Source organism: Uranotaenia lowii, chromosome 2, assembly GCF_029784155.1.
Source record: "Uranotaenia lowii strain MFRU-FL chromosome 2, ASM2978415v1, whole genome shotgun sequence".
Taxonomy (NCBI): domain Eukaryota; kingdom Metazoa; phylum Arthropoda; class Insecta; order Diptera; family Culicidae; genus Uranotaenia; species Uranotaenia lowii.
This window is the reverse complement of record NC_073692.1, coordinates 293,085,558-293,106,290: the sequence shown is the minus strand read 5'-3', so window position 1 is coordinate 293,106,290 and position 20,733 is coordinate 293,085,558. Positions and strand designations below refer to the sequence as shown.

The 20,733-nt window shown below is 32.6% G+C and overlaps 1 protein-coding gene across 4 annotated transcripts in view; it reads right to left on the bottom strand.

Moving 5' to 3' along the window:
* Positions 1 to 448: 448 nt before the first annotated feature.
* The window catches only part of LOC129748797 (A disintegrin and metalloproteinase with thrombospondin motifs like), a 633,996-nt gene continuing 613,711 nt past the window's right edge, over positions 449 to 20,733 (bottom strand). For all 4 annotated transcript variants that reach the window (XM_055743549.1, XM_055743550.1, XM_055743551.1 and 1 more), the window contains one exon: positions 449 to 3,546. In XM_055743549.1, coding sequence (XP_055599524.1) covers positions 3,431 to 3,546 — 116 coding nt within the window. In that variant the 3' untranslated portion in view covers positions 449 to 3,430. The remainder of the gene's footprint in view (positions 3,547 to 20,733) is intronic.

The following is a 20,733-nucleotide window of genomic DNA, read 5'->3' as shown; positions in this document are numbered from 1 at the left end:
AGACAAAGGTTAATTAAATGAAAAGTTAAGCTGAATTAAATAAAAAGTTAACTTTCATAAATCAATTTACTTTTCGCTCCACGAAAATGTTTCTTATTCATGGACGATGATATATTCGGTCCTTGTTTTTGGAACATTTTTTGTTAACATTTTTTGGTACACCTCCTATTATTTAAAAAAAAAAAAAATAAAAATCCTTACTGACATTCGAAGATGGTGGAGGGATCATGTTGTTTTGTGAATCAAATCAAATTCTCCTACGCCAAGTTATTCTTTTTATTGTTAACTAGTAAAGAAAATAATTAATAGGTGTCAGCAATATTGTTTTTCATGTGATAAAATCTTGAACAACTTCATAGGGAATTGGACAGTGGTTCTCATCTATCTTCTGTTTCAAAATACATACGTATTGGATTTTCGGTTGTTAAATAAAAAAAAAACTCAACAATTATTCATTCCAAAATACTCTCTTGGATTGTTTTTCATTTATTATCATCATCATCTTTCTCGTTTCTTTACTTTACTACATAATATATTTTACACGAAACGATACAGCGAAGAAGAGCAGAATAAAAATAAACAAACTAAACAATAGGTTACCTACTAAACATTTCCCTACAACAGTTTTTTTTTCAAATCGGCTTCGAATGGAGTTTGTATTTTTTTCAAATTGGTTTTTTTATGTTGTGTTCTATACAGAGTGTGTTTATGTACTCCATTGAAGCACGAGGAAATACCCCACGTTACCGTTAACGTTTCCATTCAAAAGTTTGTGTGTGGGTGGATGTGTTCTTAAGTATCTCTTAAATAATAGATAAAATAGTTTCCTATTGCTTTTTCTTCTTCAGTTAGGAATCAGACGCTTTAATGTTCCAATTTCTCAGAGTGGTAATTAAAAATAGCTCAATTGAGTTCATTGAGAGAATGGGAGAATGGTTTAAGGGTTGATTTAGCGCAATAATGGGGACAGCTATTTGAGTTTCGTTTTCTTTTCTCAAAGTTGCCCTACGGTCCTAAGTTACTTAAAACGGGATAAATTAAGAGGCTATACACCTAGCAGCTAGCAGCATAACTAGGATGATTGATAAAGATTCGTTTGCACAAACTTGGGTGCAAAGTTGTAAAAAGCCTTTGCATACTTTCACCGAAACGTTTGCTAGTTTGACTAGCGTGTCGAAATTTCAAATTTCCATCAAGGATTGGGACACTTCCAATATAATGGTTGCATCGAATTTGCGTTGAATTTTTTCTGTCGTATCTCCTAGAATGGGTTCATATTTACAATGTTTGTTTGACTTTCGTTGTTTGTGTGTGTTATTTTTTTTGAGAATTTCGCATGGAGAGTTAACATTTAACAGTTTTTGTTCTTCTTTTGTGGGTATGCTCGTTGTTTTTCGATGTTATGTTTTGTAATGTTTTCTCCTTCTGTAGGGCAGTATTACGATTGATATCGGCAAAAAACACTTTTCTATTTGCTTAGTAAGGCAGTTTCTTGTTCTGATTTTGTTGTTATGGTTAACAAATTGAAGATTGATTTGTCGTTCGGTGGTAAATGTTTTTCGCCCAGCTTCACAGGGAATGCAAGCTGCAGTCCGCTAAGCTGGGTTTACTCAAATTGTGCCGGTAGGTATCGGAGAAGAAAACTCAAAAACTGGTTTTCCTCTTTTTTCGTGTGCTTTGATCGGAGGGTAACGCCGGCTTTGCCTACATCGGGGCGTTTAAAGTCGGCGAACATTGGCTGATATGAATAAAGCTCTAGTAATTGCTTTTGCTATTTTCGAGCAGTTTTGTGAGTCAAATACTTCGAATGGCATGCATATTTTTAATCCGGAGCAGGTTGAAAGTAAATGTTTTTCTCTTCTTTTTCATATCTAGTCAAGAAAATGCTTTCAAATTTAGCCATTCTAAAGTTCGAGCTAAGTAAAAGCTATCGAAGTAATTGCTTTTTTCTTATTCATACCACCTATTGGCTTGGCTTGGCAGATCAGTTTCGAGAGATCTCTTATTTGATCGGTAGGAATCACTTCGGATTGAAGGATGGTTTTGTGATTGTAGTTACGTTTGGGATTGATTGACTTACTAACAAATTATGTTAAGAAGCTTTTCTTGATTTCGTTTATGGCAAGGTTTGTTTCGCAAATCTGCACTGAAACAAATGGCGGACGGATGTTTACATTCCATTTTGAAATATTGTAACGTTTGGGTAATTTCAACATTTAGAATTGCCAATCTAGACATTTTTAAAGCTTTGTCGGGTTGATTTCATAGAATGAATTGGCTAACATTTTCAGCATGAAAATGTCGCTGTTAACATGTAACTGGAAAAGTCACTTGTTCAACTCATTTCTTTGACGTTTGTTCGTTTTTATCTTAAGCTAGTTCTGAAATGGACCATAATTTTTAATAAATTACGTCTTTTTATAACCTACTTGGTAAATGGAAAGTATCAATAATAATATTACCTTACATAAAAGAAACAAACTAACTTGCAGCTGTTTCTTTTGTTTTCACCTATTTGCACAAATTTATATCACAATGATTGTTGAATTTTTTTTTCTGCCTTCTCTCGTTTTTTTTCTGTATAATTTAAGTTTGTTCATGCGCATAAATCCCACGACATACTACTTAGCTACGACGTTGTTGAATTCCTACTAACTTTTTTTTTGAAAAAGTTTTTCTAGTGCTTATTGCCACCGCTTAACGTTGCAGTCGCTAAACTTTAGCTAAAGATAGGTTGTCTATTTTCGTCTTTCTAGTATTTGTTTTGTTCGTTAGATGTCTGATTGAATATCATGAATGATCAACGCCAATGAAGCAGACTGGTTTTCATTTTGACTTCTTGAGCTTTAGTGCTCAAAAATTTTCAGGAAGATCGGATTTGTTTACTAGTTTTATAATTTAGTGGACGAACACATTATTATTCCCTTGAAAATTTAAAAATAGAAGAGTTATTAATTTAAAACCTGAATTCTGAATCTGAATATTCAATTGTAATTCTTATTTTGATTTTGAGTCTGATTTTTTTTCTGATCATTGGGAAAGCTCTTTTTGACCCGAATGACAATTGCTAAAGGACCCTTTAAATAAATATTAATAATAATAATAATTGGGAAAGCTCAAATTAGAAAAATTTGTTTTTTTTTCAATTCACAAGGGAATAAAAAACTGTTCACATTCACGAGTCGATCGAAATTCCTTCTTTTCGTGCTCAAAATAAAACCGAGTTCGGCAAGGAGGTTCGCTCCCTTGCAGGATCAGGTTCAGGTCAGTCTCTGCTCTTAAAAAATATTAAAGCCTAGGAGTTGGTTTCTATGGAAACTTTAACAAAACTTAACATTTTATTTTGTTGTTGTTGTGGCCTTTGTGTTTTTTTTGTAATGATAAATTTGAATTCTCATTTGTCAGATGTTTTTCGGTTTTCGAAAGAAGTTCACTGCTGATTGCTGACGATTTCCTGCTGCCGAAGCTGCTCCTTCAGATGTTGTAACCGTTTCCGTTTGATGGCATTCATGAAATTTTTGTATCGTCGATCGGTTTCATCATCCACTGTTGATCAACGGTTTTATGGAAGAGGAAAAAAATTAATGAAAAAACAGAAAAAATATTAGTAGCGTTTAAAGAGTAAAATTCTAACTTATTCTCTAAAGATGCGAATAAATGTGGGTTTTAGAAGGCAGCGAGAAAAAATACACGAGCATTATACAGCTGGAAGTTTGAGGGGAAAATTTGAGTGCTAAGATGAGAGGAAGTAAAAAAAACTACTACTGGAAATGCTAAAATGAGAATGCAAAATTAATTCTATAGAAGGTAAAATGGTTAAAATCTACTCAATTCATGGGTGGGGAATCGGCTTATTCAAAATGGAAGCGTCGATAGCTAGTTTGTGCCGATTGCTACTGGAGAATTGATGAGAAGTTATGATTTTTTTTCAGGAGCAAATCTACAAAATAGGTATTGGTGGAAAATAAACGATATTTCACACAGGATCTACAGAGTTGGAGGCGAAATTTCTACAGAATGTTTTTGTTTTTCGTTCATGCATTTAGTGGATAAAGATTAACAAGCATAAATCGCAGAACCTATTTGTACAGTAATTACATCGTTTTTTTTCTCTTAAATTTAACTGACAATATTTTTTTTTACAATTATTGAATCACACAACTACCTATAGGTATGTCTATTATTCTTTTGCATTTAAAAAACATTTATCAATATGGCAGCATTTTGTTGATAAATTTTGTTTCGAGACTATTGATACAGAATTTAGGATCCTAGTTCCTAATTAGAAAATTGGAAAGAAAACCAGTATAAAAAAAGTTTATTCAAATTGAATTTTCAAATACTCTTCAAAATCAATAATGCATTTGGACTTCAACGAAATTTCAAAGTTTTAAAGTCCCTGCATGTATTTTAAATCGGACTTAGTCGGTAATGCGTAAGCCTAGAAAGCCATAGATGGAGAGTTCAAATCCTACACAGTGTGCCGTCGGTATTTTTCTCAACTTCTCTGCTAATCTAACCTTCTCTGTTGATTTATTATTCAAAAAATTGATTACACTAGTGAACGACATCGTGAAATTTATTAATCGACCCTAATTTCTAATGTTAAATCGGGCGCTGAATCCGAAAATGATTATAAAAAATCTCAGTAGAACAGTTTTTGTGTTATGCTTTATATATGGAATTTTGAAAAAATAAAAAATACTTGTACTGGATTCAAATCTCGTGGCCTGCATAAAGCTAATTTGATTTTTTTTTTGCATATTGAAGGTGAATAACCTTACTATTGATCATCTGAACTTTACTTGTGCGTTTGATCAAAATTATTGCTGAAAATAGTGAATTTCTGATAGAAAATATGATGAAAAATGTTTTTTTCAGAGAATATTTGGTATTATAGACAGTTTCAGACTCGAGAATAACATTTGGAAAATCTGAGTTTGGATCTATGGACTATAAATGTCAATTCAAAACAAAGATTTTAAGTGATTATTTTCAAAATCAGTTGAATATTGAAGAAGTTCTTTAATAAAACAGAAATGTTTGCATTTTTGAATAATTTAACGAACAGCAGTGAACTAATCTTAGTATAGCCTATACTAAGATTAGTACACTACGGTACACTGTATAGGAAAAATTAAACATGATAAATCTCACTTGCTCCAACCTAAAATTGATCATTAGCTTACCAGAAGTTCACATGCCAAATATCAATAAGATCTGACCATGGGGAGGGATTACTTGAATCTTCAAATACTGGTTTTTCATTAAAAACTTTCTTCTTCATTGGCTGATTGAATTTAATGAATAATTTTTCTAAAGCCTAAATTCTTATTTAATTTTTGGCATTTTGGCATTCGTAAAAATACTTCTCCCCATGACGGCAACACGATTGGTCCATAGAAAATCAGATTTTTAAAATGTTACTATCGAGTCTAAAGCTGTCAATAAATCAAAATTTTCTCTAAAAAATGCCTTTTTCATCATTTTTTTTCTATCAGAAATTCACTATTACCAGCCATACTTTTGATCATACGCAAAAGAGAAGTTCAGATGATTGTTAGCAAAGTAATTCACCTTTAATATGCAAAAAAGAGATTTCAAATGAACTTTAAGCAGTCCAAAAAATTTGAATCCAAGTGCAAGTACTGTTCTTATTTTTTCAAAATTTCATATTTGAAACATTACTTAAAAACTGTTCCACTGAGTTCTTTTTTGAATATCATTTCCGGACTCAGTGCCTGATTTTACATCAAAAGTGATCGGCAGCTTACTTAGTTCAAAAATGCTGTAAACTAGTGTTATCAATTTATCTTCAGAATTTAAATTTTAATCCAACGCTTTACCGAAACATGATTACTATACTCTGACAAATTGCTATTATAACGTTATGGTTTATGCAGACGGTATTTTTAACCACATTTGAAGTATTTTCTACAATTTTAATGCAGAAATTTACTTTAAAAAAATTATTGAATAGTTCATTTGCCAATTTTGTAGATTAGACTGACCCATAACCAAAAAAAATCCTTACATTCCACGCGGCACCCTCTAGGTTGGTGCCTTTAGGTAAAATAATGACTTTCTGAAGATTTCTGGTCATTTGGCAGAAGCACGAGCCGGCGCAAAGGACTTGGAATTTGTATGGAGATTTTCGGCAAAATGTATGCTAGAAAGCAAACCTTTCTTTCAACTTTTTGCAAAGATATTTGTTATAAGATAAGATACAACTTTGCCAAGTATACAAACTTCCTATCTGTTATTTTCATAGTGTGACAAAGCGACATCGTTCACGATATATCGATGAAATGCAAAAAAAAAAATCACACATTCAATTGCAAATAACTCATCACAGCCAATTCGTATCGCGTCACAATCTTCTAAAAACTTGTTTGCCATTGTTTGAACTACTATTCTTGAAATTTTGAGCTTTCTATCATATTGGCAACATATTTTAGAACACAAAGAGTGATAGTATGTCGATTTTTCATTCATTTTGCCGAAAATCTCCATACAAATTTCAAGTCCTTTGCGCCAGCTCGTGCTTCTTGTTGTAAAAATCATCCCATACAAATTTGGGCCAGTCTACTGTAGATGCTCATCCTTGTTCAGCCATAGTAAGAAATTTAACAATCCAGAATTCTTAAGGAGACCACCTAAAGGGAAAAACCGATGTATGATGTTTGCAAATCATGAAAAGTAAAGTCAAACTCCCTAGATGGATGAGAATGATGACTCAAATGAACATAAACAGGACGAAACAAACTTACAGAAAGTCTGAAGTACAAATTTGTCCTTGGGATTTACTGATTTAACAAGTTCAAATCCACGAAATATCAACTTAAATAGAAACTCAAGCCACTGGAATGTCAGTGATTTGGAGCCATCAGGAGGTTACATAGTCGTGCAAAATTACAAAAAACGTCAAGAAATATTTGAAGAAGGTGCCAAGACAGCTCAGCGGAAAATCTTTTAATTTACAAGGAATCTTGCATGATTCATTGATAACTCGAAGAATCTGCTGGAAATAAATGTTGAAGTCATTTCAGTTTTTGCTACTTTAGTAAACTAAGGTAACAATCATTTATTTTTGTCAGTTGAACACTCAATAACTGCCAGCTAGATCTTTTTAAAGCTGATTTTTTTTCTTTATTTTTGGACGCTTTAACTTCAAGGGGACAAAGCATTTAATAAAAAAATAATAAAAAATATATAATGGAATCTTTACAGGATAAACAAACTTCATAACATAATTTACACAATTTTGATATCTAGTGAAAAAAGGTTCATATAGTGAAGGGGGAGGAAGATCCTGCACACTGCCCCTTCTTCCAATTTGATCTTATTGAACTAAGTCAGATGTCTATTTTGAAAAATAAGAAAAGAAATTAAAAGTTGTTTAAACCGTTTTCTAAATAAACTTATTTATGTATCCTTTGATAAAATTTCAATCTGCAAATCTGCGGAAAAAAATTTGTTTGAAAGAAAGTTTTCGTATTTTGTATACCGAGGACTCATGGAGTCTAAAAATATCGGCTCATGAGTTCATTAAGGAATCTCTCGTTATAAATATTGAAGAGAAATGATCGAACACACACATATAGGATCTTAGTGAAACTTCATGTTTCTTTGAAGAGATCTAAATTCTACTTAATACTAAAGCGTACATCTTTCAAGGGTATAATGGCTAGCATCTTACTAATGCTAACATCACCTACCCACAGAAAGAGTACTAAGTATGCTGTGACCGAGACTCGATCTCATGACCTCTGGCTTAGAAGACTTGAATGCTATCCTCTAAGCCACGGTCGACAGAAAAGAAATATTCAAACTCCGTTCGATTTTGGCAACAACCGTGCAAAACCATTTGTGTATAGCCACATCCTAAACAAGATAGTATTTTGTCACTTTTTCAATTTTTAATTTTTATTTCAAGTGTATTGCAAATTTATTTAAAACATCATATAAGCCTGATTTAAAAAAAAACCTTATAACAATAGTTTCGAACAGTAAAAAATATATTTTTTTCCATTTTCAATTGCTTAAACTAATAAAATTGAGCTAAATTATTTTTTTTTAACTAATATTATGTTTCGCATTAATTTTGATTAATTTGAAATAAAATAAAAAAATAAATATTGACAAAAATACCATTCGATTTTGGCAACATTCGATTACGGCAGCATAAAATTTACGGACGTGTTGCCAACAACGAACGGGGTCTGTATATGTTGATGAAAAAAAGGAAAATTTTGAGAAATCTTTCAACTATCTTTTTTTTTGAGCTTCTCCAAACATAACGAAATGTTAATAATTCTCATACGTTCAAAAAAGCGAATATTCGAGATAAGTTTTATTATCATTGCCATAAGTTGAAACTTAATTTTAAAACTTTGATATTATCGCATTATTTTGACGTATTTTCTGAATAGAGATTTTGGAATATTGTGTTTTTTTTTAAATATTCTTTGAAGCTCATTTTTTATTGCGAATTTCGGTCGGAGAATTTAATTTCTAAATCTTAGGTAAATTCTGAAATAAAATTATTATTTGTGATTTTGATGTCTGGAATTTTGGGAACTCTACTTTCATCGATTTCCTCTTGAATTTCAAGGTACCACGCAAAATTATTAATTTTATTCAATATGGTACGGATGACATGTAATTTGAAGCCTTCGTTTCGAAAAGTAAGAATTTCCGAGAAATCATGAAATAAAGGATCAATTTCTGAAAGCATAAGGCAACCAAATTCACATTTTTCCTTAACTTAAAAAATTTAAGAGCTGGTTCTTACCAAGGTTGCTGAAAAAAATTCTTCGTTTTTGAGAAAAATAATTCTGTCTATCTGTGATTTTACCCAATAAATCTATGATAGTTTTCTGTGATGCTATTTTCTTCAATTTAATTGAAAATTATGTTAAAATGGGTCTGTTAAACATTTTAGTTTGAAAAAAATCAAATAACATTACCAATCCTATTATACTTTCATTATTAATTCAAAGAAAGAAATTTAAATTTCATATTGGTTAAAAAAAAATATAATTTTGGAAATCCATTCAAAATTCATAAATTCTGTAAAATCTGTGAATATTTCAAAATTGTGTGTTCGGTGACACAGATTATGTGATGAAAATTTTCTAAAAATTCTGTGAAATTACAGATTTTTCTGTCATTTCGGCTTCCTTGGTTCCTACTGGTTTGGGCCTGCTGAATCCAAATATGCATTAAATTACATTCTATCAACTCTTATACTGTTCTTCAAGCTAACATTTGAAAAAAGGTAAAAATTCATTTAAGTTGCATGAAATCATAAAACAAAATTTTATTGAACTCACAGCGAAAAAAATGCGTTGTTAGGGTTAACATTAAACAATTGTTACAATTTTGAACGGAGGGTAAGACGGTTTGACTGCCAGTAGAAGTCCTATGCTTCTGAAGCGCCTATTGGTAAATTTATTGGACCTGATTGGAAAATTTTACTGCAATTTAATTTTTTTTACCATAACGGCAATTTAAATAATTGTATTTTATAACTATTCCTACGGAGAGGAAAATTTTGTATAATTCAAAGGTTTACCGACTGGCAAAGTTCTAAATTTTTATAGAAGTTCGAGCATTTTTGTGTATTTTGTAACGGGGTTTTCCCGCATGCGTACAACAACACAATCAAATGAAATCGGAATTCAATTTTGTTCTAAAAGATGTTTTTTTTGTAATTTCTGTCACTTTCGTATAAATTTTCGATAAAATCGTCTTTGTGACGTTACAAAAAACCCTATACCATATTAGGCTCAGCACCACCTTATAGGCGATTGAATCGAAAAGTTATTCTTTCTCTCCTTAAGAAAACCCTGTAAGATCTGTCAAAAGTTGGGTGAAATTTTAGTTGCATCCCACTTGCACTAATGCAAAACCATCACCCAAATTCGGCAGCGCCTCCATCGCCTATTTAAATATTCCTTGGACAGGTGTTGTTTTTTTAGTATCTTTGACAGAACATTTGCTCCTTGAAACATCCTTTATAGGCGATGGAAGCGCTGCCGAATTTGGGTGATGGATTTGCATTAGTGCAAGTGGGATGCAGCTAAAATTTCACCCAACTTTTGACAGATCTTAAGGGGGTTTCTTAAGGAAAGAAAGAATAACTTTTCGATTCCATCGCCGATAACCTGAATTTATCATAAACTCATAGCAGGCTGTTACCTTATATGAAAATAATATATAAAAAGAGATGGATAGAGATATAGATAGTATCATAAGCTTGCCAGATTGCCCGGTTTTATCCGGGTTTACCCGGATGTTTGATGCAAAATTTCGAGAAAGTCCGGCCCGGCCCGGTTGCCCGGATATCGTGAAAAAAGTCCGGATATTGCCCGGATTTTTCACAATTTTCACAAAGAAACCAAAAAAAAAAAACAAAGTTTTTGAGTAAATTTCAGCAAAATCGATTATCGGTATGGTAATTTTCAATGGTTGTTTCAAATAATTTCGCTGATTCACTTTTATAAAACTTTAAATATTTAAGTGTTCCAAAAAGTTGTTGGAAGTCTGCAATTACATTAAAAAAATATTAATTTCGATTTTTTTACATTTTTTCTTTGCTTTTATAAATAATAACACCTAAATTTTGCCCGGTTTTTGCCCGGTTTTTGGATTTGAAATATTGAAATCCATGCCCGGATTTTGCCAGGTTTTTTTTTGAAAAAATGCCCGGAACTGCTAGGCCTGGATGGTAGTAAAAAAAATTCTGGCAACCTTATAGTATCTCATCATTTAAAGTTTTTTTTTTAAATTGATAGTTTTCAAAAGTTTCTTAAAAGTTGTTTTTTTTCTAAACTATTGTTTGATTACGATGAATTTGAATGTGATGTTCATAACTAAGGTTGCCAGATTGTCCTGTTTTATCCGGATTTGCCCGGATATTTCATTTGAAATTTGGGAAAAGTCCGGTCCGGCCCGATTGCCTGGATTTCATTGGAAAAGCCCGGATTTCGTCCGTGTTTATTCTCATTCTCATTCTCATAATATGTGTTTTAATTTTTTTAATGTATGCGTCCAAAACGTTGTTGCGTTGTTGAAAAAAAAAGTTTTTTCTTGATTTTTGATGGGTAATTCCTCGGTTTTGACCAAACTAACCCGGATATTGTCCGTATTTTGGTCGACAATTTTTAAATCAAATGCCCGGATTTTGCCAGCCCGGCTACGCGCTGATATTTAAAAGTTTGACAATCTTATTCTAAACATATGTTTAGCCACTCAAATCACGCTGTTCACAGAAGATTTCAAAATTCTAAAATCGTTATTTCTCGGTTATAGTCGTTTTTACAATCTTACTGGCATTGCTCATTTTATATCAACGCTGCAGTTGGTGGGGACAGTTATTGAAAAACTTATCCAGTACAACGATGTTGTCTCTTGGGCTCGAACTCATGGACATCGGCTCAGGAAGTAACTAACTTTCCATCTAAGCTATATCACAAGCCAACATTTTAAAACGTTTCTTCGTAATACAATTGTAATTTCATGTTTGATTTTTTCATGTTCTGAAGACATTTGACAGGCCCCTTTTGGCCGTTTTGGACCACGCACTGTGAGCCAGGACCATTACCATTACCGAGGTGGAGTTAGGCCAGGGTCAATAGAAGGTCGTTGAACCGAGAGCTACCAGAAAATCGTCGGGCCAGAGGCAGGGAAGGTAGTCGACTACAGTTCCCTGTACTGTAGCACGGGCTTAGCTCATGGTGCAACCATTAACCATTGCTCTGAGCGTCAATACTGTCGACGAGATCCGGCTCGAAGGACCATGTTCAGGATCGTCAACAGAGGGTATTTGGCGATAGATATCACTGGTAGGATAAAAAGCTCACTCATTTCCAAAACAATAATAATGATTCAAATTTTCATGGCATGCTCGGCGAGAAGAAACTTTTAGAGAGAAATATTTTACAGACATGAAAGAAAATTGGATAGACAGTAGACTGCCCCAAATTTGTATGGGAAATAAAAACCTGTGAAATGTTTTACGCTGCAGGCTAAAATTGATCCTAGGCCTAGTACAAGATCTCATGCCAAATTTGGGCCAAATCGGATCACGGGAAGGGGTCACTCAACAAGACTTAAGTTTGTATGAAATTTTGAGACATTTTGTTTGGGAGAAACTCTTCTCGAAATGCAGTCCGCGGATGAAATATTTGTCATTTGGGATTTAAGAAAAGCCGTACTCAAAAGAAATCGACCGGAGGGAACCAAAGTTATTGATGAAAATCTGGTTTTTCATGTTTCTCCCGAACAAAATGTCTCAAAATCCCATACAAACTTCAAGCTCGTTGAGCGACCCCTTCCCGCGAATCGATGTGGCCCAAATTTGGCATGAGATCTTATACTAGGCATAGGATTAATTTAAGCCTGCAGCGCATAACTTTTTCAAATGTCGGGTCATTTGGGGCACTCTTAGAGACAGGCATTAGTGCGCCAATAGAAGAAAGCTTGATAGGTGCTGAAATTTTCATCAACATGCCCTCTAGCCTAAAATTTCAGCACCTATCAAGCTTTCTTCTATTGGCGCACTAATGCCTGTCTATTCCTTTTTTCATAACTGTAAAAAATTTCTCTCGGCAATAATAATAATTATGAATTGGAGTGTGCTATACGGAATGGTTTTAACTAATTTGCAGTGCTAGATATCTTTCATCACTCTGTGATCCTTTGAGACTTCTAACGCTTGCCACTTAAGCCTCTGACTATGATCGACCTTGGACGATAGGGCTGATATCTGCCTGAATTGATTTGAGCGATCCTGAACACGGTCCTTCGAGCCGGATCATGCCGATCCGGCACACATACCAGTCGTTGATACACCATGGCGATGATAAACTGAGCCAGGCCAGGGTGCCCAGTAGTGAGCTATTCTGGCAGCCGATTTACGACACAGTATATAGAGATTCCAAATTGTGACTTTGCTTGTAGCAGTAGGATTGAATGGTATATGAAATTCTTAGAAATATTGATAAAAAAAAAAGATCAAATGGATTGAGCCCCTTAAATTTTATCTGTAATCTAAAATTTGATTCCTAAAGACAAAATTCATTTCTTCTTCTTCTGATGCAATTGCCGATGTTCAGTCACTTCTCCTGGGATCAGCCCTCGGTGTCCTTCCTGAGAAAATCCTCCGCAGCTCCGAGCTAGATTTCCGTGATGCCAACCGACCGGAAATTTTCCCAAATGTTTTGTTTTTTTACATCGATATGTAGCCTGCCTTTTTACATAAGTTCCGCAAATACGCATACATACAATCAAACATTCAACAATATGTTCATCAATTGTTAGCGCCGAATGTCAAACTGATGGAACGAAAACATTCATGCATGCTTGTTATGGTTTATTATATCAATTTTTGAGAGGCAACGTTAGCGTACGTTAGGGCAAAATAACGATAGGAGGTTAGGTCGCATGGGGTAAAGCCATCTTATCAAACTATTGTGTTATCATTTTTTGGTTAGACTACAATCCTTAAGAACGAAAGAGGTTAGCTTTCGATTGAATTAAAATGATTGAAAGTCGAAGGAAAAGTTTGTTGTTCTGAATAGAGTTGGGGTGGATCACAGTTCATCAGTAGGTAAATAGGTGTAGGTAGTAGTGGTGAATGGTTTTGTAGTTGTTGTTGTTATGCGCAATAATAGTAAACAGTACCAGTGACAGTGCTAGGTTTCTAGACAGTTTATGTACAGAGTGGAGAGTCGAGTAGTTTTTTATTTAATTATATAATAGAGCAAGACACTATTAGGTAGGTAGTCGAAAGTCAGTTTCAGAGAGCGAGAATTTGTATAGAGTTTTTTTTTATAAATGTTTCGAGAATCCGTGAGATCTAAATTACAATGTTACGGTGACCGTTTGGCAGTGAAAAGGCAAATTTACAAGATTGTCGTTAACAGATTTTCAGATTTCAGGTGGGAAAAGTTAACAGTTTGTGCCACTTGAGAATTTATTTTAAAAAGAAATTCCAGAATAGAGTTGATGAGACAAGTTGAGCTTTTTAGGGAGAATCAAGTTGTTTTCTTTTCAAATCATTTGCTTTGACAAAGTGCAATTTCTTACCCGTGATGTGTCTTGGAGGTGTGCATTTGGTAGTAGTAGAAGTAGTGGTACTAGTCGTAGCGTGGCTTTTTATTTGATTTTTCGTAATCCCGCGAAAAATATGTTTGGTGGAATGTAATTTCATTCCATGTGGCAGGGTGCACTTACTTTGCTAGGTTTCATTTTTGATTTTTTTTTTGTTTCATAAATAAATGGCAGACTTTTCGAGTTGCGTTTGATTGTTTTTTTTTAATATAAATAATTTTGTTTTAACTTCGTTTAGACGAAAAGGGCGTGTGCTCTCTTTTTTTGTGGTTAGAATTAATTTAAAAATAATATCGAACTGTTAGTTACAGATTTAGTTCCGAGGATTATATGTAAAGAGCAAAAGTGCAAGACCGTGTTACAAACAAAAAAAACAACGTAAACAATTGTTCAAAAACAAATAACTCTGATCAACATTTATAATCATAACCGAACAAAAATAATACTTGTTTCAAAGAAAGTAAATATAAAGATACCCCACCTCGCTAGTTTTCACATTGAACTGACTTTTACGCCACCTATTGATGGAAAAAATTTAAATTTGTTCCTGTTGCTTGTTCCTTCTATTTTCTTTATTCTCAAAATTTTTGCAATGCAAGTCCTAAATTTCGTATGTTTCCATTTTATACATTGAATCAATTACTTCAATTTGAAAATATGAAAAATAACACTTTCACTTTGAGCAAATCAGAAGCTTTTCAGATCCCAGGCAATTTAATACAGTGAGTTAAAAAAAATAGTACAACTTTGTGTTTCACTTGTTAAAATATGAATGATTGAGAATCATTAAAAACTTTCTTCTGAAATTTGTTTTGAATTGATCAACTGATAAATCAACCATGAGTTTACTTTTTTAGATGAAACAATTGGCGTTGAGTATGAAAAACCGTCGAATTACAAAAAATTAAGATCATTTTTTAAAATTTACTGTTTAAAAGTGAACAATCATGCTTCTACAAACTATTTGAAGAGATAACTGTACTTTTAAGCCTTTTCTAGTATTTCGAAGGTTTTTGAATTGTTTTTAAGAGATTTTCCTCTAGTATCAAGGAATTTGACATTTGAGCTATGATTCTTTATCAAACTGCTTAATTTCTTCATTAATATCACAGAGAACAGACGTTCATGCTAGACCACGAAACTTGTGTAAAATTTCCAATGATCGTTTTGAACCAATTTTTGTTTTTGGCTGGGCCACCAGATGTCACCAAACACACAAAAGAGAACTGTCAGAACAGAACTGAGAAAAAAAATACAAAATTTTGGTCAGTTTTGAACAGGTCGTATGAACTGTTTGGCATGTTTCAAGAAAGCTGCTGTTAAAGTTTCGTAACACTTTCGTCCGGTTGCATAATGGAAAATATCTTAAAAGTTAAACGCTATTTCCTTCAAGCTTCCTTCAAGAGATACTTGAAAGTAACCCACTTTGAGATGTCTAGACTGATTGTCAAGAATGTTTTTAACATCCAGTCATGTAGCCGATTCGTCCTCAATAATCGTTCAAGAAATGCAAAAACTTGTTGTAAAACTGTTATTTTGACTTCCTCAGTAGTGCAAAAATGAAGGAATTAATGAAGGTTTATCACCGATACTTTTTATACGGTTTTTACTTATTGACTTTTTTGGTGAGTAAAACAACTTTTTTTTTTAAACGTTTGCAACATTTCTGGATTCTCTGGAGCACCCATCATCAGATGGGTGAAGAAAAGTAACGAAACGTTGCGTAAATAAAAAAAATAGTTGATTCACTCACCAAAAAAAGTCAATAAGGAAAATTTATAAAATAAAAAGGACAGAATTTCCAGTCAAATCAACTCTTATTGCATTTATCTAGCAATACATTGATTACACTATAGTTTACAAAATTTTAAAAAAAATCGTGAGCTTTGTTTTCTATCCTTTTTTTAATGTGAAATTGGGCGCTGAATCCGAAAATGGAATTCGATGGCATGTAACCTTCTGGTAATCTTATAAAAAAATTTGACTGAGAGCGAGTGAAATTTACCATGTTTAATTCTTCCTATACTATGATAGGTAAAAATACACCGCGGTTCGTTAAATTGTTCAAATATGCAAAAATTACTGTACGGTAAAGTAACCATAACTTCTTCAACTATCAACCGATTTTGATCCGAAATAATGGAATCCGAGGAAAAGTACTTTTTTAATTTTTAGAAAATTTCATATTTGGAGCATAACTCAAAAACTTTCCTACTGAGATTTTTTGAATTTCATTTTTGGAATCAGCGTCCGATTTCACATTAAAAGTGATCATCAGTTTACTTATTTCAAAAATGCTGTCAATTAGAGTTATTAATGAGCTCATATACGTCTACGCCTTTTCGAAAACTGGGTATTTGAACATTTAATAAGTAACTTTTGAACGGCGCAATAAATGGCACTGTTTCAAGTCAATTTTCAACATATTTTTTTGGATTACAGCGTTTGAAATTTTACAATTTTTTTGAAGATTTTTTGTTCAACTTGTACGTCTGCTCTCTAAGTAAATATGACATGAAATGATAAAACAAACATACTGGGTTAATTTGAAATCATTGATTTTTTTTCCAGTAAATCACACTTTTTTCAGTTCCAGTCGTAGATGGCAGCACTGTCTTGCAGTCAATCCAAATTAATTTTCAATATCGATTTACCGGGATTATTAAGACTCATCATGATCATTTGGAAGATGATAGTTTTCCACATCAGTTTTGTTGAATTTCACGCTGAAAAAAGATTTTCTGAATTTGCAAAATCTCACCAGCACACAGTGGTCCAAAACCCAGAAAAGCTGGCAGAAAGTCGATTTTTGAAGCGCTCAAAATTATCTATCCAAATATTTCATCGTGTTCCAGCATTTTCAAGCTAAATGAAACCATGAAAATGATAGTCTTAAGTTTACCCGTTTCGGAGTTCTCAAAGAAATGCCAAGAAAAGATTTAATATTACTTGAAAAATTCGCAAAGGTTTGCTTACATTGAAAAACGAATAGATATTCAAATCGCGAATATATATTGCTTTCAATTATTTTTATATTTTTGTTCGGCATATTTTACACTTTATCTAATAAAAGTTTGTGATTTGGAATAAAGTAGAAATTTTTTATATGTAGTTTTGTTGCAAAAAACGATAAATATTTTGAATTTTATAACTTCAACTAGAAATTTAAAAAAAACTCCACATCACTCCACTCTAATTTTAGGTTGGATAAATTCCCACATTTTTGGGCAACAAAATATGGCAAATTGGGCTTCAATTTTTTGCCATTTTTGGAGAACGACGTCAAAGATTTGTACAACTTTTTTCATCAAATTTGACTTCTTAGCCAATAACCTCCCGGATCACGAACTAAATTGATATTTTACTGAATCTCTAGGTTGATTTTTCTCAAAATCCATTCATCAAACATCCTTTTCATGTTTTGAAGCAATATCAATATGAATTTCTGTGTTATTTTTACTATTAGGAAAACTCCCAACACATAATTAAATTACGGTTTCTCAAATATTCCTCTGATTATTGTTCAAATCATAGAACCTTTTTTGCTGTTCAATATTCATGAAAACCAATTGAAACTTCAAAAATTGTTAGAAACTTTTATGGTATTATTTGAAAATATGAAATATGAAATAAATTAAAAATAAATATTAAAAGTTAAATGTAGCAAAAAGTTTGTATTTCTCGTTTAAAATGTAAATTAGGTGTTTTGTGTAAAAACAACCATTGATATAATAAATGATCATTTAAGAAAAAAAGCCTACAAACCTTTTTTTTCAAAATTTTGATCACTAGTGGCGAAATGGTTGAACAATTCTCATCTATCATAAAATTTCTATATTGACTTGTCAATTAATGAAAAATTAAAAAAAGTGATCGGTACTAGAGCGTTGTCAGGTCAATCTGTATTGATTTAATTTCATATGTATTTCAATTTTGAGATAATTTTAGATTCATTTAACCTTTCTAGGATGTGATAGATTTTGCAGCAATCTGTTGGAAAATTTTAATACAAGAATATATTTACTGATTATTAAAATAAATCTTTTTTTTGAATTTTTACAAAATTGTTGAAAACAGACTTTTTGCCAGCTTTTTTGAGAATTGGACCACTGTGCAGCACAAGAATTTAGCACCGCCAAAGTTTTTGCTCATTTCAATTTCCGAATCTTTTTCAAATCATACCAATAACATTTCTAGCTATCTGGTCTATCAAACGTTGTATTTTTCGATGAAGTTTGATGGACCAGGTGGCAAGCAGTATTGGTGGTTTAATTTGCAATTGAATTTCGAAGTAGAAATGGGCAGAAACTTCGGCAGGTAGGTATATTCTTGTGCTAGTGAGATAAGCAAATTCAGAAAACCTGCTGAAACCGCTGAAAAAAATCAGCGTGAAATTCAACAGAACTGTTTTGGAAAACTACTTCCAAAAGATCAAGATGGGCCCAAATAAATCCGGAAAATCGATATTAAGAATTAATTTGGATTAACTGCAACACAGTGCTGCCATCTACGACTTGAGCTGGAAAAAGTGAGATTTACTGATAAAAAAAAATCTAAGCTAATTATCGGTCTAAGAAATCCACTATTTAGTGGCCTTGATGCAATTCTTATTCATTAATAAACAAATTCATTTGTTTGTGTACCAAGAACTCATTTCTAGACCAAAACCACCCAGAACATCTTAATTAAACTCGGATAGTCGAAAATGGACAGCAAGATAGTGCTGTCATCTACGACTTAAAACTGAGAAAAATAGTGTATTACTGCTTAAAAAAATATTCTCGAATAAGTAAACTGGTTTTGGATTCAAATTCAGCCAAGATACTATTTTTCAAGCAACCAAAAATTGCGTTTTACTATAAGATGGAAATCCAAAGTTCATGTTAGACTGAATAAATGTTTTACGGGAGCTTCAGGTTACTCTTGTCACGTAAAAGTTACTCAGGAACTTCCATAGCCCTTTGAAAGTTTCAATTATCGATAACGAAACTTCTAAGCGCTTTTAATGCAACTTCTTTCAAGAAGGTCGATAACGTTCGCTTAACACTTTCTAACGTACCGTTAAGATACTTCTAGCTGCTTTAAAGAACCTATAAGGGAATTCTAAGTGACATGTCAAAAATTTCTGTTAATTTTTTGTCATGGTATTTGTTTTGATTGTATCAGTATTGATATTTACAAATGCAATTCAAGAATTTTTCGAATTTTTCTCATCAATGTTAAGATATTTGAATAAATTTTTGATGATGAGAATTTTTGTTATTATTTAGTGTACTGAAAGTGCTTTTAACGAAATGAGGTACGATATATTGAACAACCCATTCAATCATCTTAAATGACATTGAGTTTAAATACTAATCACTACAGTGGCAATGAACTATTGCTGGATTGGTCGAGAGGCTGGTGTGGTTCATTGCAACCTAGAGAACAGCGGCTCAATTCTCTAGGCGTAAATAGCAAAAAATAACCAATATAATCAAACTCAATAAGATAGACTATGATAGACTGTCAACCTAGCAATCTGTCACCTGGTTGTGAGAGCAATCTGTCAATCAGATTTTTTCGGCACCTAGAAGTTTTTTGACATACTCTTAGAAGTTGAATAGCATTCTCTTCAGACACCTTATCGAACTTCAAAGCAGCTTTAAGAACTTAAATTTTGGGCTGATTAGAATTCCCTTCTGACAGAAATGAGAGTTGATTTAGCTTCTATGAAACCCTTTTAAGGGAATTCTGGTTGCTTGAGTTTGGTAAACAATTATTTCTCAAATGTCAAATTCTTCAGTGCTAGAGGAAGATCTCTTAAAAACTCCATTAAAACCTTTGATATACTAGAAAACGCATAGAAATGCAGTTATCCATTCAAGTAGTTTGTGGAAGTATTATTGTTTGCTTTTACACGGAAAATTTTAAGAAGTTATATTGAATTTTGTAGAAATTCCAATAGAGGTTCCAATCAGAATTTTAAAAACTTTTTTTTTTAAATATTTTTGGTCTTCAACGCCAATTGCTTCTTCCAAAAATAGTAAACTCATGTTTGATTTATCCGTTGAAGAATTTATAACAATCAGTAGTAGAACATTTTGATGATTTTCAGTCATTCATATTTTTACAATAAAACCTAATAGTGGTACTATTCTTGTTTCACTCACTGTTTAAAAAAAAAGTTCAAATAAAACACATCTTTTAGGTCAATCTTTCTCATTGCATCAAATTTAATGATCAAGACAATATAAATTAATTTAAAATGTAGAGGTCAGAGGGTTTTTTTTAAAGAATCTCAACCATTTTTTTTTCTAAATTCTGAAAGATAACTTATTGAAACCCTGTTGTATTATGCTCCTGTGGAGTTCATATAAACTATGCAAAAACTTTTAAATCTATTAAAAAAAAATTATTTGCTTCTAAGCGTGTTTACAGTGCAAAAATTGCACTTCTGCCATAGTTTCTGGTGATGGCTCTCTGAGATATCTTTATATTTACTACCTTAACTAGTATGTATAATAAAGAGACCGGAATACTAACGGCAAGAGTAAAAAGTGACAGAGAAACGGAGAGTGAGAAACAGACAGAAAGTGAGGTGCGTTATTGTTTGTTTACAGATATTCGGAAATC